Genomic DNA, 14,227 nt, shown 5'->3' with positions numbered 1-14,227 from the left:
GGGTAGCCTATCACTGAAGCCCGGCGTTCAAGTCGCGTGCACCACCACTGAGTAGCTACAACCGCCGGCTCTATTTGTGCTCAACTACATTACCCATGCTGATAGTTGATCATCTAAACAAAGTTGACGCATGAAACCCAAGTGGTCATATCACACCCCACTCCTCCCAGATCATAATATTGACGGGGAACAGAAACCTAGACGCTGTAGGGGAGGACGGCCATCACCAGACCAGGTCGGCCAAGATCCCACCAGTGCATGAATGGGGCACAATGCTAGTCGTCGCCCAACACCCCCTCGATGTGCGGTGACCGGTTCTGAAGGCTACTGAGCGAACAGGGGTTTAAATCCACTACATCGAGCGCCACCAACGGTCACCTCCACCGTTCACTCATGCCATCGTTGTATCTGCGCACTGGAGATGACGTGTTGCCCCCGCATCAAGCCCACCTGGGCCAGATTTTGTTGGCCCATGCACAACTGCTGTGAGCTATGGGTGAGACGCCCACTGGAGAGGCAACAACATCCACTTATCACGAGGATGGGGCAGCAAGTACCCTGCCACTGCCAAAGGATCACCGCTTCCATGAAAATTAGACAAGGGTGTGCGCATATGCAATCTTTATGATTATGACTAGATAAAAAATAGTTTATCATGAAGAAGCTTTCGCTAAAAAAGAGACCATGGACGAGCTATGTCTTTAGGAAAAAATCTAATGTCAATCACATTCACACTAGATGTGATATATATCTCTCATGGTTATAATTGTTAGATGATCTTTACATTTTTATGGTAATTGGTTGTAATTTATTTCAAAGGGATTTGGTTATATAGAAAAGAGTATTTATATATAGATTAATAATATATGAACTGAAACTGAAAATACATACGATTTATTTTACTTAATTATTGTGCATCGTAAATATTTATTGAATATAAGCGGCGTCATAGAATAGAAACAAATGTGCATTTTCCCAGCATAGATTCCAATTGAGGTGTTATGTTTACATATTGAGCAAAATAAGTTAGTGGGATCTCCTATTTTAGCACTGTAAAACTGCACCTAATCCCAGCACTCACAGGCCATCAGTAATCAAAGCCGTTCATTTTCACAATTTAGCCATTTCTGGCCGTCTGATCACCATTAGCGTGATGTTTCCCTCGTTTTCCAGCAAGTGGGCCGGCTGTCCTAGAAGGACACATTATAATTGTGCAACCTAGGAGCCTTCTCAGGCCATAACAGGATATCAGGTAGGCAAACGTAGAATAAATTTATTTTTGACTATTAAAGTTTTATTTATGAAAAAGACAGAGGTTCCATAGATTCCTTAATAAATAAATTAGGATATTATGTACATCACTGGGAACCAAGATGAAAAGAAAATGAGAATAGACACCACACAGACGGCGCTCGATCACTATCGATGTTAGCCGTCCATATGCGAGATACCACACGTCCGGAGATATTTAATGGGATAAATTTAGCTGCACATTTTTCATGGACTTTGTACTTTGTACACAAGCTAGCTTGAGCTGGACGTACACTAGCCGGTACATGCACCCCTCCACACAACTCCCAGGTGCAACAGTAGTAGTGTTCACCTATAAATAGCCTACATTTGTGTGGCAAACACATATCCATTTAGACCGGAGAAGATCACAAAGAACACACCTTATTGTCTAGCCAGAGGTACATTGAGCTAGGTAGAACTAATGGCATCATCTGCTCACGCAACCATGTACGCGGACCGGTTCCCGCCGGCTGAGTTGCACCAGCGGCCGGCTGACTACCAACTCAAAACCTGGGACTACGACTCCATTTGCGCCATGAGGCAGCAGGCGCAACAAGACGACAAGGTGCATGCATGGTCAGCCAAGCTATTCATCCATTTTCCCCCTTCTTCTCCATTCTTTTTTATTGTCCGGCGATGGTGAGACCGACGGTGAGTGCATGTTTAGGATTAGGGGTGCGGGGCTTTGATTCGGTGACAAAGAAGACAGATAAGGGAGGGGTTTGGTAGAAGGTTAGGATTATCGGTGCCTCATCCTTGCTTGTGAGGCTAGGGCGGCATCTCGCGAGGGTCGAGGAGATGATGTCGCGAGTGTCGAGGAGAATGGGAAGGGGTGTGGAAGGTCTTTTACCCCGTTTAGAATTGGCTTTCAGTTGACTTGGAAGTTAGAATCACTTTTTAAGTAGATATTTCTCCTTTGTTTCTTTCTACACATTATTCATGATTAAATCCAATGAAAATAGCAAAAATAAATCATTATTCCTGAGAATAACAAAATAATTCAGGTGTCCACGACGTCCATGACAATGAAAAGGGAGTTTTTTTTTTTTGTCTTTTTGTCTTTTTGCTTGCCACTTAACACTAACAATTACTGGAGGCACTTGCCTCCAAAACGGGTAGATCAGTAAAATCATGAAATCTACAGGGCATAGCTCCAGAGCCCAATGCGAACTAGCCTATGACATGCCTGTCTGATGTGACGACTTAGTCAATCTTAAGACCTGCTGGCCCAATATCTAAAAAGATGATCATAGAGATAGGGTGTGTGTCCGTGCGCTTACATTCATACGGGTGAGTATGTGTGCGTGTTGTGATTGTCTTCATATGTACTGTGTATCTTAATAAAAAATAGTGCTTAGAATCACAACAAATTACAACCAAAAGATCCAAGGTGATGTGATGCTATCGGGGCAGTACGTCAAAGTGCCTGTTAATTACCATGCATGCATGACGATGGAGGAGTACCATATATACGTATACGGAACATATTTAAAAAAAATCAAGGAGCTAGTTTTTAAAGGCAAGGAGCTACTTAGATACTGACCTGCCTATTGGTGGTGCAGCATAGCAAGCAAAGCTCACTCCAATCGAGCTTGAAGAAGAGAGTGAGGCGGCTTTTGCTCGAGGAGGAAGAAGAGCTGGCAACTAGGCTCAAGATCATTGACCAACTCCAAAGTCTCGGTGTAGCATACCATTTCGAGGAGGAGATCAGAAGCATCCTCATGTCCATGCATGTGCATCATGCACAGCTTCAACTCAAGCATGACCTCTCATCAACAGCACTGCTATTTAGAATGCTCAGAGGACATGGAATCTCTGCGTCCATAGGTAAAGATAAGAAACACCAATAATGATCATATTTCCTTTTCATGCCCATATATAATAGATAATATATATATTATACGAAGTTTTTTTTTCATTCAAACCCAAGGCTCTGCATCGGTTCATACACGCAAACCACTCTATTGAAAATGTTTCAATCCATTACAAGGTTGATAGAAGGATGGGAGTAACCTCATCAAACAAAGATTATATAGAACACTTATGCATTACTAATTGGTTGTGGCTAGCTCTCAGTCGACCGAGACTTAACCAAGTCTAAGTCAAGTGGCATAACATGTAAGGAAGAAAAATGAAAACCAAAAAATAAAAAATTGCCCGGATCTCCACATAAGATCCCATGAATATAGAATTGACCGAGACTTGGTTAAGTCTTAGTCGACTGAGATTTAGCAATCCTGTTACTAATTATTTTATTAGTAGAACGTCACGCAGACTGTAAAACCCGTGTGACCATCTCCAAATCGTTGTAGATATGTTAAAAGTTTGAGTAGATCATATTACATAATAATTGTAAAAAAAAACTCGTTTTTGTTTGTAGATATGTTGAGTGCATTCAGGGATGAGAATGGTGATTTCAAAGCTGCAAACCCCAAGGACATTGATGCTTTTGTTGCACTCCACGAAGCTTCCTACCTGGCCTTCCCAGGAGAGCCCATGCTGGACGAAGCAAGATCATTCGCCGTCAAGAAACTCGAAGAACTGATGCCGTCCATGTCGATCTCCATGGGGCCTGCTAGCCAAACGGAAAGACAAGGAGACCTCCCGTTGCACTGGAAAGTTCCCCGGCTGCAGGCGACATGGTCGCTGAAACAACACCGCTACAACGATGAGCGCTCGATCGATCATTCCATCCTGCAGCTCGCTGCGGTCGACTTCAACCTCGTGCAGGCCGTCCATGGAGCAGAGCTCGTGGAAGTCACCAAATGGTGGAAGGAGACCGGGTTGGGCGAGAAGCTACCGTTCGCGAGGGACCGTCTGGTGGAGTGCTTCTTCTGCGCGACCTGCATCGCACCCGAGCCCTGTCTCGCGGGCTGTCGCGAGCTGCTGGCCAAGGTGGGCTCCCTTATCGTCCACCTCGACGACGTCTACGACCTCTACGGCACGTTCGACGAGCTGGCTGCCTTCACAGATGCTGTCGGCAGCTGGGATGACGATGCTTTGTCGACGGCACTGCCGGAGTACATGAAGGCGATGTACTCAGCCATCCGGTCGACGTCGACGGAGGCAGCGGATCGGGTGATGAAGGAGCAAGGAAGATACGACGTGCTCCCGCTCTACAAGAAAGCAGTAAGACAAGAGGAGATAGATCCATTGATTTTCTTCTTCTTTCGTTTGGGATATACCTTTGAGGATCGATGGATTAACATGCATGTGGATGCATGCATGCAGTGGCATGAGCTGTGTAAGGCATTCCTCATAGAAGCCAAGTGGCAGCACGAGGGGCAGATGCCATGCTTGGAGGAGTACCTTGAGAACGGGTGGGTCACGTCCACGGGGCCTCTGCTGCTGCTCCACGCTTTCACCATGCTCCAGCAGCAAGAGCAGATTGATTCATGGCTGCGCAATCACGACGACGGCGACGACATGGTGTACCCCAAGCTGGTTGAGCTATGTTCCATGATCTTCCGGCTCTGCAACGACTGCGCGACCCACGAGGCCGAGTCGGAGCGGGGTGAGGCGGCGTCGGTCATCACCTGCCGCATGGGCGGTGGCGCGAGTAAGGAAGAGGCCCGGGCTGCGGTGGCGGACGCCATTGCCGAGACTTGGAAGAAGGTGAACAGGGAGGTCGCCTTGAGCAGCAGCACCGGGACCGGGAGCACGGCCAGCCTCGTCTGCGTCAACCTGGCGAGGACCATCCAATGCATCTATCAAGACGGCGACGGCATCACCTCGCCCAAGGACAGCCGGAAACAACTCGTCAAGGACATGCTTTTCACGCCTGTTGATCTAGATATTTTTGGCGCACACTAGAGCCTAGCTTTTCATGGTGATGTGACGTCAGGTACAACGTACGGGCATGTGTCACGCAAGCCACATGAATCACAATAATCTTGCTATGCTGACTAAGATGTATCTTCTGCATTTGGCATACACAAGTACAGTTTGGTCCAGATATTTATTAAAATCGCAAATCTGTAAAACACATCCTCGATCTGTGCACCCAGGTTGAGTTTTTGTCCAAATCATCCACATAACTCTGAGCTCTGATTTTGTCATTTCTGCATCGCTTCCTTCTAAGACATGCTCTCTCGACCCTTTATCTCCGAGAGAAGTTTTCTAAGGTACTTCCGAGCATATTATTTTCCTGGGAAAATGAATTACCTTTGTTTTTTTCTTATTGAAACACAAACCATAGAACAATAGTTCTACGGTAATTTGCATTCATAAACAAAATATGATACAAAGTGGAGAGGCAAAAAGTGAAAGGAATGGAAAATAAATAATAATTTGTTTAGCGGACAGTCTGGTACCTTCGAGTATCGCGCCCTTCTGTGAATTGCGTTGCCCTTTCGACAATTCAATTTTTGAACATGTGCGGCACTACTCATGGATTTTCCATAACTTCCGATTATTAGTGACTTCACCAGAGTAACAGACAATTTCTGCTTTCTATATAAATAGTACCCATACCCCTTGAGTAGATAAGCGAGTTACCATCCATTTTGTGACACTTTGTGAAAGCCTAGAGGGCAGGACCTTCAGGGTTTGAAGAACAAACTCCTCCCTTTATTGAATAAAAAATGTGAAACTTACTGGCTACTTACGAAAGAAACTTATGTACTATGAACCTTGCTATACGTACGATAAATTTGTGTCCAACACTCCATCCGATTAGAGACAGCCATAGATGATTCAGTTTGTGGGTCCTAGTATTTAGAGATGATACCAGTTTGGTCGTACTGTTGTCTGACGAGAAGGCTTCGTACGCAGAGTAGTTTCGATGGACTATTCCCTCTAACTTATCCGTCTCCGCCGTTATTTCTAGGGTGGACCCCGCTGCCTCGGTTTTCCAATTAAGCATTGCAAACTCAGTTTGTAGATTACTTCCCGTAGCATTTCCCCATAGGTCTAGCCACGTTCTTATTGAACAAATATATTGTGTTCCATATCTATTTGCTTCAACTCTATCTTTGTGAGAGAGATCCTATGGGTTTGGTATTTTGATGACTTCATCCATGTGACTTTGGTTTGCTTGTGAATTTGGTATGACTAGTGAATGCGCACGTGCAATGCATGTTAATATTTAGGCAATATATTAATTGCATGTCGATATTAGGTATACTATTATTTGTGTGATAATTCTGTGATTAGTGCAATATTTGGTATGATATTAATTGCATGTTAAACATGTTGAACGCTCGCCATGGAGGAGTGTAAGTCGTTGGATTAACCTGGTTTGATGATCGAGATCAGTTGGATATGCTCTTTTGGGTCTTTTTATATTGGTATAGATGTGGGCTTCCTAGATAGTTAGGAGGCACTTCAAAGCCTTCAAGTGTTATGAGGGAATAAAGAGATTCTACAGGGCCCAGTGATCATCCTCTTAGTGCGAGATCAACCACGAGTGAGACTTTGACCTTAGTAGTATCATGGGGGTGGGTATGCGCTTTGTGGGATATTTGTGGGCAATGTTGCTGAGACTTGTGGGGCCTTAGTACTTTGTGTATTAACAATAAAATTCCAATTTTTTAATAGATAACCAAAGCTGGAACTCTTATATAAAATGCAAGCAACGATGGTTTTCTGGCAAGTACGGCCGTTCAACGTATGCTACGCTTTACGTCTCTCGTTTGAATCCAAGGGGCCCGTAATTTCTTTTCACAGACTTTGAGCATAAAACTATATATTGTGTTGTAAATAATAATCAGCCCAACCAGGGATCGAAGTCGCCACCTCGGCATTCAATGACAGGCAAGACAACCACTGCCACACTAGGGGACTAATATGAGTATAACACGTATGTATACCAAGCTCAAATAAATTTGAATTTGAAGGTCGTTTTAAAAATTTGATCGGTATCTGCATGAAATGTTTCCGTAACCATGGTAACCACGTTTCCCGCTCCCGCTTGTTTTTTTGAGATTCGGTAGCCAAAACCCTGGTAGTACTACACTATTACGAACTGCATCTTTGCATTTTATTTGACATGAACTACCAGGAATCCAAATGAATAAAGATCATATCATAAATGGATCAACCCAAGTCAAACAAACCTAGCTCTGGAGTTAGCCTATTGGGGATGAGGCCGATGCAGACCTGCAGACCCTAGTGCCGACCACTGATGTGCGTAGCCAGTCCAGTCAGCTGCGGAAGGCGCACTGGGCACCGAGCGCACGACATACTCCGGACTGGGTGACTGGCATGTGGCCGGGCTACCGAGGGCAAGTAACCCAATCATCACAGCAAGTTGTGGCAAAACTCACGATTCATTTCCTTATGTAATTAAAGTCCAATATCCAAAAGCTTGAATCGACATCCAATAGTCTAAACCGGTGTCGTTTCGGCTCACGCTTAATCGATGTTTTTATTTTTATTTGGTGGAAATCGCTCAAGTTGCTTTTTGAATCGAGTAGATTCAGGGACATGTAAGCAGCTGCTCAGAAATGGCCTTTGGTATTTTTTTTCTGACCTTCTTTTCAAGCTTACTCAAATGGAGTGGGAGCACTGGGGGCCATGGTGTGCTGGTATCGGATATGTAGGACAAAAACTTGAATGTGGTCCAACGATCCCACTTGCCATAGTGTGCGTCCGCCATGGAGTACAAAGAACACCAGGATTGAAAAAAATTACATACAAATCTATACACCACCCAGTGACAACCACAAGCACAAGAGCAAGCGGAAGGTGTACGTGCCAATGTCATCGCCCCTTCCTCACTGAAGCTGGCCAAAACTTGTTGTAGTAGACAGTTGCGTAGTCGTCATGCTAAGTACCCACAGAATTAGCACACTAGAACAACAAACGTCGCAGATGAAGAGATACGTAGATCGGAAAGATCCAACCTATGTACACATAAACAAGAGAAACAAAGACCGGATTCAAGCAGATTCACCGAAGACAAATACTCACCAAACCCCGTGAGATCCACCGAAGACACATCTCCACATGCCCTCCGACGACGATAGATGCCCCGCTTGGATGGAAGCTAGGCGGGAGAATATTATTCCATCATTAGGGAGCTATCCCCAACTCGCCTTCCTGAACAGGACACAAACCCTAACTAAACTAAAAAAGACATCTAAATATGGAGGAGCCCTCCCGCCGGCAAGTTCGGGGTCCACCACGCCTCCATAGCCCTAAAGCCATGAGATATGAGCTAGACCACCATCGGCGTCGGCAAGAGGCAGGTAAACCTAGAAGACCTTGGCACTCGTGAGAGATGAAGGGGTAAGGGCATATAAGGAGAGGACAAGCCTTTTTTAGTTGATCTAATTTCGAACCTCCAGAGAAAAGCACAATCTACTAGCAGTTTGAAGAAATGGTCATCCAAGATAGAAAAGCTTTTTCTGATGAGCTGGTATCGATGAGTTAAAATGTCCTTCCTCAAGAATACTAGTTCCTCATTTGTTGTCCAAAAACTATAATGCCAAGTGTTTTACATATTCAAAATCATGATACGAATTACAACATATACGTACTTGCAATTGTATTCATAAGTCTTTCTACACATTTGGCGGTCAGTTTCCTTTGGGTCCCATAATGGCAAGTAGATTTAGTTTGGGCCCTCATTCTAGTGGTACATGAACCATGGATTTCATTGGAAAGTATGTAAACAAAGGGACCCCACATTAGGAAAGAATTGAAAAGATGTAGATTTACTTTAGAGCAATTTTCTGTGTTCGCCACAAAGGTGACATCTAAAAAAACATTTTGTTAAATACCTATTGCAACATACGCGTGCACGCGCGCACACACACACAGATCGCCAATTGAAGAGCGGGTTGGAGTTGTGGAGATTGAAGATTGACAAAGTCACCACGGATGCCTCACAATCGATGAAAACGTCGGCTCCAACTGAAAGAATAATCTCCAATAATGAAATATCAAAGCTCAAACCTGGGGTTTGATCCTTGATGGGCGGAGCTACACTGCCCTGCTAATCATCCATCCACTGGTTGGTTCTCACCTCTAAAAAACAACCAAATTATCTGCATAAAAAAACAAATCTTTCATAATATACTTCCTTGTTATTTTCTTGGTTCTCTCGTAATATGCTCATCTAATAAGGTGAACGTTAAATCAATCCCCCAATGCTCTCATGCATCGTCCAAAAAACATACAACACCAAACACGTTTTACATGATGACTATATATCATGCATGCACATATATATAGTCTCTTTTGCTATATTAGAGGCGCATGATATTTTTCTAGTTCAATGAATTTCCTTCTTTTACCTTTTTCATGTGTGTTTGCTTTTAGTCTTTTTCTTCTTTCTTCTTAGTCGATTTTTTCTTTTTTTTCTTTCTTTTTCTGTATATGTGAGTGTGTGTGTTTATGTGTGTGTGACGCACGCTTGCATGTCGTATCTAGGTGTGTGCGCATGTTTGCTTTTGTACACAGGTGTCGTGTGTGTGCTCTTGTGGGTGAGCGCATGTGTGTCGTGTGTGACCATGCATGTCTGTGTAGTATGTGCACAAATGCGATATTAATATGCAAATTATAATATTTTCTGAAAATTACACTATTATAAACTTATTCTTACATATTGTGAAAATGTGCAATTTCTGTTCATGTTTTTGTCATCATTTCTTTAAAGTTTTTTACTTTCTTTCCTTTTTATTCAATACAAAAGTTATTCTCTGATATTTTTAGTTTCAGTATATAGTCTTGTCGGAAAAGAAGTGTATGTCATGTCAAAAAATTCCATCACCTGTTAAGCAGAGGAAGAAGAAGGCAGATGGGCCTTTCGGCAGGTGGGCCTTTGGATCCCAATCAGGGTGGATAGCAAACTGACTGAAAATCTAAATAATTTAAGTCAATATAGGCAACTGACTGAAAATCAGATGGGCCCATATATAGTGCATGAATTAATTCCATAGAAATCCAATCTTATCTTTTAGAAAGACTGCATTTGGAAAGAAGTCAAATTGTAGCAATACCTTCACAATTCACCAAACATATAATTGTAGGGAAAGAATTGTGGGGTAGTAAGATAAACACTGCTAAAAAATATCATTAATTAAATTAATAGACATCTTGATATACACAATTCGACTGCATAATGTTCTACTATAAATGGGGATGAAGGGACCTCATGTGGAATACTAAACGAAACGTAGATCTGGAACACTTCTATTTGCAACCAGATATCTCCTGCTTAGCTAGATAGCTAAGATGGGGAGTTCCAATCGCCATTGCTCCATTTCCTTAGCTGTCCTCTTGGTCTTTGCTTCCCTGCTGCTCAACGCTGATCTAGGGTCGTGCGGCTGCTTCAAGCGTATCTTCTCCTTCGGCGACTCCATCATTGACACCGGCAACTTCGCATACACCATCCGCAACAGACCACCGAGTCCACCCTCGGTGCTTCCTTATGGAGAGACCTACTTCCACCACCCCACGGGCCGCGCCTCTGACGGGCGTCTCATCATCGACTTCTATGGTATGTACATGTGCAAGCATGTGTGTTCTAACAGTTCAATTTCGTACCCGTGCTAAATTTGGTGCGTGATGTTTTGTCAGCGCAAGCGTTGGGCCTGCCGCTGCTGCCGCCGAGCTTGCCCGAGGAGAAGACGGGGCAGTTCACCACTGGTGCCAACTTTGCCGTGTTCGGCGCTATGGCGCTGAACCCGAACTACTTCAAGTCCAGGTATAACTTGAGTGTACCGTTTCCATGGAGCCTCAACGATCAGCTCGCTAGTTTCAACAAAGTGCTCACACGGATTGCTCCAGGAGATGGTACGTAATGCATGCAAAAACATACCTTGGGGTCAGGTTATGATATTTTAATTACGGCGACATTTCTGCATGCACCATGCACCTGCATGTGTTCTTGGTCAACTTATTCCTTTCTTTTTGCTGTGATCAGCTGCAACAAAGAGGCTCCTGAGCGAGTCCCTGGTCGTCTTTGGTGAGATTGGGGGCAATGACTACAACTTTTGGTTCTTTGACTCTGAGCTCAGCAAGGACAGAAACACGCCCCTCCAGTATATGCCCGATATTATCGACCGCATCGGAGCCGGCGTGCAGAAGGTGATCAACCTCGGCGCCAAGACGATCCTTGTCCCGGGGAACTTCCCCATCGGGTGCGTGCCGGTCTACCTTAGTACTCACAAGAGCAATACATCTGCCGACTACGACCAGTTCGGCTGCCTCGCGTGGTTCAACGCGTTCTCTCGGAGGCACAACCAGCTGTTGAAGTAGGAGATCGGCCGGCTCAAGTCCCGGAACCCCAGCGTGAAGATCATCTACGCAGACTACTACGGCGCCTTCATGGAGTTCGTCAAGAATCCCAACAGGAATGGCATCAATAGCCCTCTCGTGGCGTGCTGTGGTGGTAACGGGCCCTACGGCACCGGCCTTCCGTGCGACCGGAACGCCAAGGTTTGCCGCGACCCATCAAGGTTCGCCAACTGGGACCAGGTTCACATGACGGAAAAGGCATACAGTGTCATCGCCAGTGGGGTGCTCAATGGCCCGTATGCGGACATCCCTTTGCTCCACGCATGCTAGGAGAATTCCTTCTGAGAGACTTGAAGAATTGTTGCTGCCACCAAGATCTGATACGCTTCTTAGGATTCTTATTCCTGTATCTCCATATCAATTATTCATGGATGAAATGGTTGGATCTGTCACATGCATGAATATGTAATGTATTTATCACAAAAACCGTTGTATAGTTGCAGTGCCAGTCATCTCGAGACTGGATCTCACTGGTATGGATGTTTGCCCCAACGGTGACTTGCTATAGGGTCTTTCTCATTAATAGAATTATCAAAAAAAGGAAAATACCCCCGAAAAAAAACAGGAATATAAAAATGCAGAATATGCATGCTTTCGTTGCTTTGCACCACGCCTAGATTTGAGAGAACCTAGGAACTATTCTTCTATACCATGGATGTGTTAGGTGAAAACTCAAAGAAAATGCATGCTAGATAAACTAAATTATATATTGTTGTATTGCAAATAAAGCCAGTTATAAGACCCACAAAAAGCAGAAAGAAATCCAATGTTGTGACTTACTGGGTGATAAACGTAGTCAGGGGCGGGGCTAAGATTTAGACTTGAGGGGGGCGAAGAAGAGACAAAAATTTACAATATGAGCCAAGCAATTATCACTACAGGAAATTCATAAGTTCCCTAGTATCTGACTATAAGCCGAGTGTTATTTCACCGGTACTCTGCTTATATACGTGTACACCGAGTACCAAACCCTAAAATGCATGACACAAATACTGACCTCAGCGTAGACGTAACTAAGCCAAGAATCAGGAAAAGAACCTCAACTTACATAAAAACACTCGGCATATTGTCCAGAAAGCACTCGGCTTAGAGTTCCTTCTTAGCAAAGTTATTGCCATGTGGCCATCACATATGTGCATGACAGCACGGCATGCTCTATAAGTCGAGGGTGCTTGAAAGATGCGTGACATATATATAATAGAAGAGGAGTGCACAAAATAGGACACTTGGCTTACACTTTGCATCTTATTTGCTTAGCAATTTCATAATGCAATAATGAATTTTTCATGTTCTTCATTGCATTTATGTTTATTTATTGCACTCTATTCCTTCCCCTCTTTCCTAACCCATTCTCTTCCACCCACTCTCCAATTTCTGCCCTTTCGATGCCCTCAATTTCCATCCCACTCTCTAATTACCGCCACTTTGCCACTTTAAAGTTGTCATCGCCTTGTAGTATCACACCCCGTACTGTACCCATATTAAGATCACACGCAAAAGGATAAGTGGTTCCGAGCCTTACTCAGATGATTTGATGAATCAATCTTGTTTGGTAAGCCCAGAAACATCTACCCCTAGGTTTCTTCATATGGGTGATTTCATCTGGACTGTCCCCTTTATGTGTGTTATAATAGGGGGGAAATTATATACGACCTGGGTCGTATGCCCCCCATCGTTAGACCTTGTTTAGATGTTGACAGATGGCAATACGAATCTGAAAGCACCCTCCCTGTCTTCCACATCTAATTCCTCTCTCGTTCCCTCTTCTTTATCCTCCCATCGAGCAACAAGAGCAGTGCGACCACATTGAAACACTCCTTCACCGCATCCCTCTTCCCCGACATCTGACTGCCACCATAATTTATCAGGGCACTCATATATCACAGATCGATCTTCAGATTCATGCCCTTGACACTAAAGAGACGGAGGATTTTTTTTTTAAATTAGGAGATGAAATATACAGAGGATCAATTCCCATCGCTTGTGACAGACGGCCCGGAGCTCATCGCCATGACCGGCTGCGTGACATCACGGAGCAACTGGAATGGTAGGCACCGTGCCATCTGGCGCAACAACGATTATGTGCCCTTGTGCTGCACGGCCGCCGTCGTCCGTCGACAGGGGCTCAGTTCGTCGTCGCCATGAGTGCCCGTCTACACAATGTGACGGAACAGACCGGCAGGATGACGGTTAGCTTCTCTCAGTGTTGTGTCTGGAGTAGCTTGGCGAGGAGGACGAACTGTTGTGCCGCACAGTCGCCGCCGGCGAGATGTCCGTAGAATGTAGACCGGTTGTGGAAGAAAGGAAGGATGGAATCGGGATTAAGCCATTAAGGTTGGGTGTTTCTTTGAGATTGATGTCTACACTCTGTCACAAATTGAAGTGGGTCTCACCTGGTGGGCATACGGCCCAGGTCGTATAGGATTTTTTTCCCTTATAGTAGGTCACAGGACCATGATCAACCAAAAATAGACCATAACATTCAAGAATTTGGTGGGGGGCACATCATGATCAGTCTATCGAGGGGACGCGTCCGCTTTGTGAAGGTAGTGTGGTACCCTTTGCTCCATTGACCTCGATTTTTTCTTCGCGGTCAGGTCATTGCCCTTTTCGGAGCCCACCTGTCATATCCGGGGCATATGTTGTGTGAAAATGATAATAAATCGACCCTCTGTCTTTATATTGTTGG

The 14,227-nt window shown here is 44.5% G+C and overlaps 1 protein-coding gene and 1 pseudogene across 1 annotated transcript; both read left to right on the top strand.

Moving 5' to 3' along the window:
• Positions 1-1,738: 1,738 nt before the first annotated feature.
• Positions 1,739-5,106, top strand: LOC119333939 (alpha-terpineol synthase, chloroplastic-like). The gene is made up of 4 exons (XM_037606651.1): positions 1,739-1,858; positions 2,856-3,120; positions 3,674-4,422; positions 4,525-5,106. The coding sequence occupies exons 1-4, from the start codon at positions 1,739-1,741 to the stop codon at positions 5,104-5,106; spliced, it is 1,716 nt and encodes a 571-aa protein (XP_037462548.1).
• Positions 5,107-10,473: 5,367 nt separating this feature from the next.
• On the top strand, positions 10,474-11,808 carry LOC119329454 (annotated as a pseudogene).
• Positions 11,809-14,227: the final 2,419 nt, after the last annotated feature.

This window comes from Triticum dicoccoides, chromosome 7A, assembly GCF_002162155.2.
Source record: "Triticum dicoccoides isolate Atlit2015 ecotype Zavitan chromosome 7A, WEW_v2.0, whole genome shotgun sequence".
NCBI lineage: Eukaryota > Viridiplantae > Streptophyta > Magnoliopsida > Poales > Poaceae > Triticum > Triticum dicoccoides.
Note: the sequence above shows the minus strand (reverse complement) of the source record. Positions and strands in the feature narration are given on the sequence as shown.

Coding starts and splice junctions, on each gene's coding strand:
- LOC119333939 (XM_037606651.1), top strand. CDS start 1,739: ATGTACGCGGACCGGTTCCCGCCGGCTGAGTTGCACCAGCGGCCGGCT. Junction 1,859..2,855: donor AGGCGCAACAAGACGACAAG/GTGCATGCATGG, acceptor TTGGTGGTGCAG/CATAGCAAGCAAAGCTCACT. Junction 4,423..4,524: donor TCCCGCTCTACAAGAAAGCA/GTAAGACAAGAG, acceptor GCATGCATGCAG/TGGCATGAGCTGTGTAAGGC.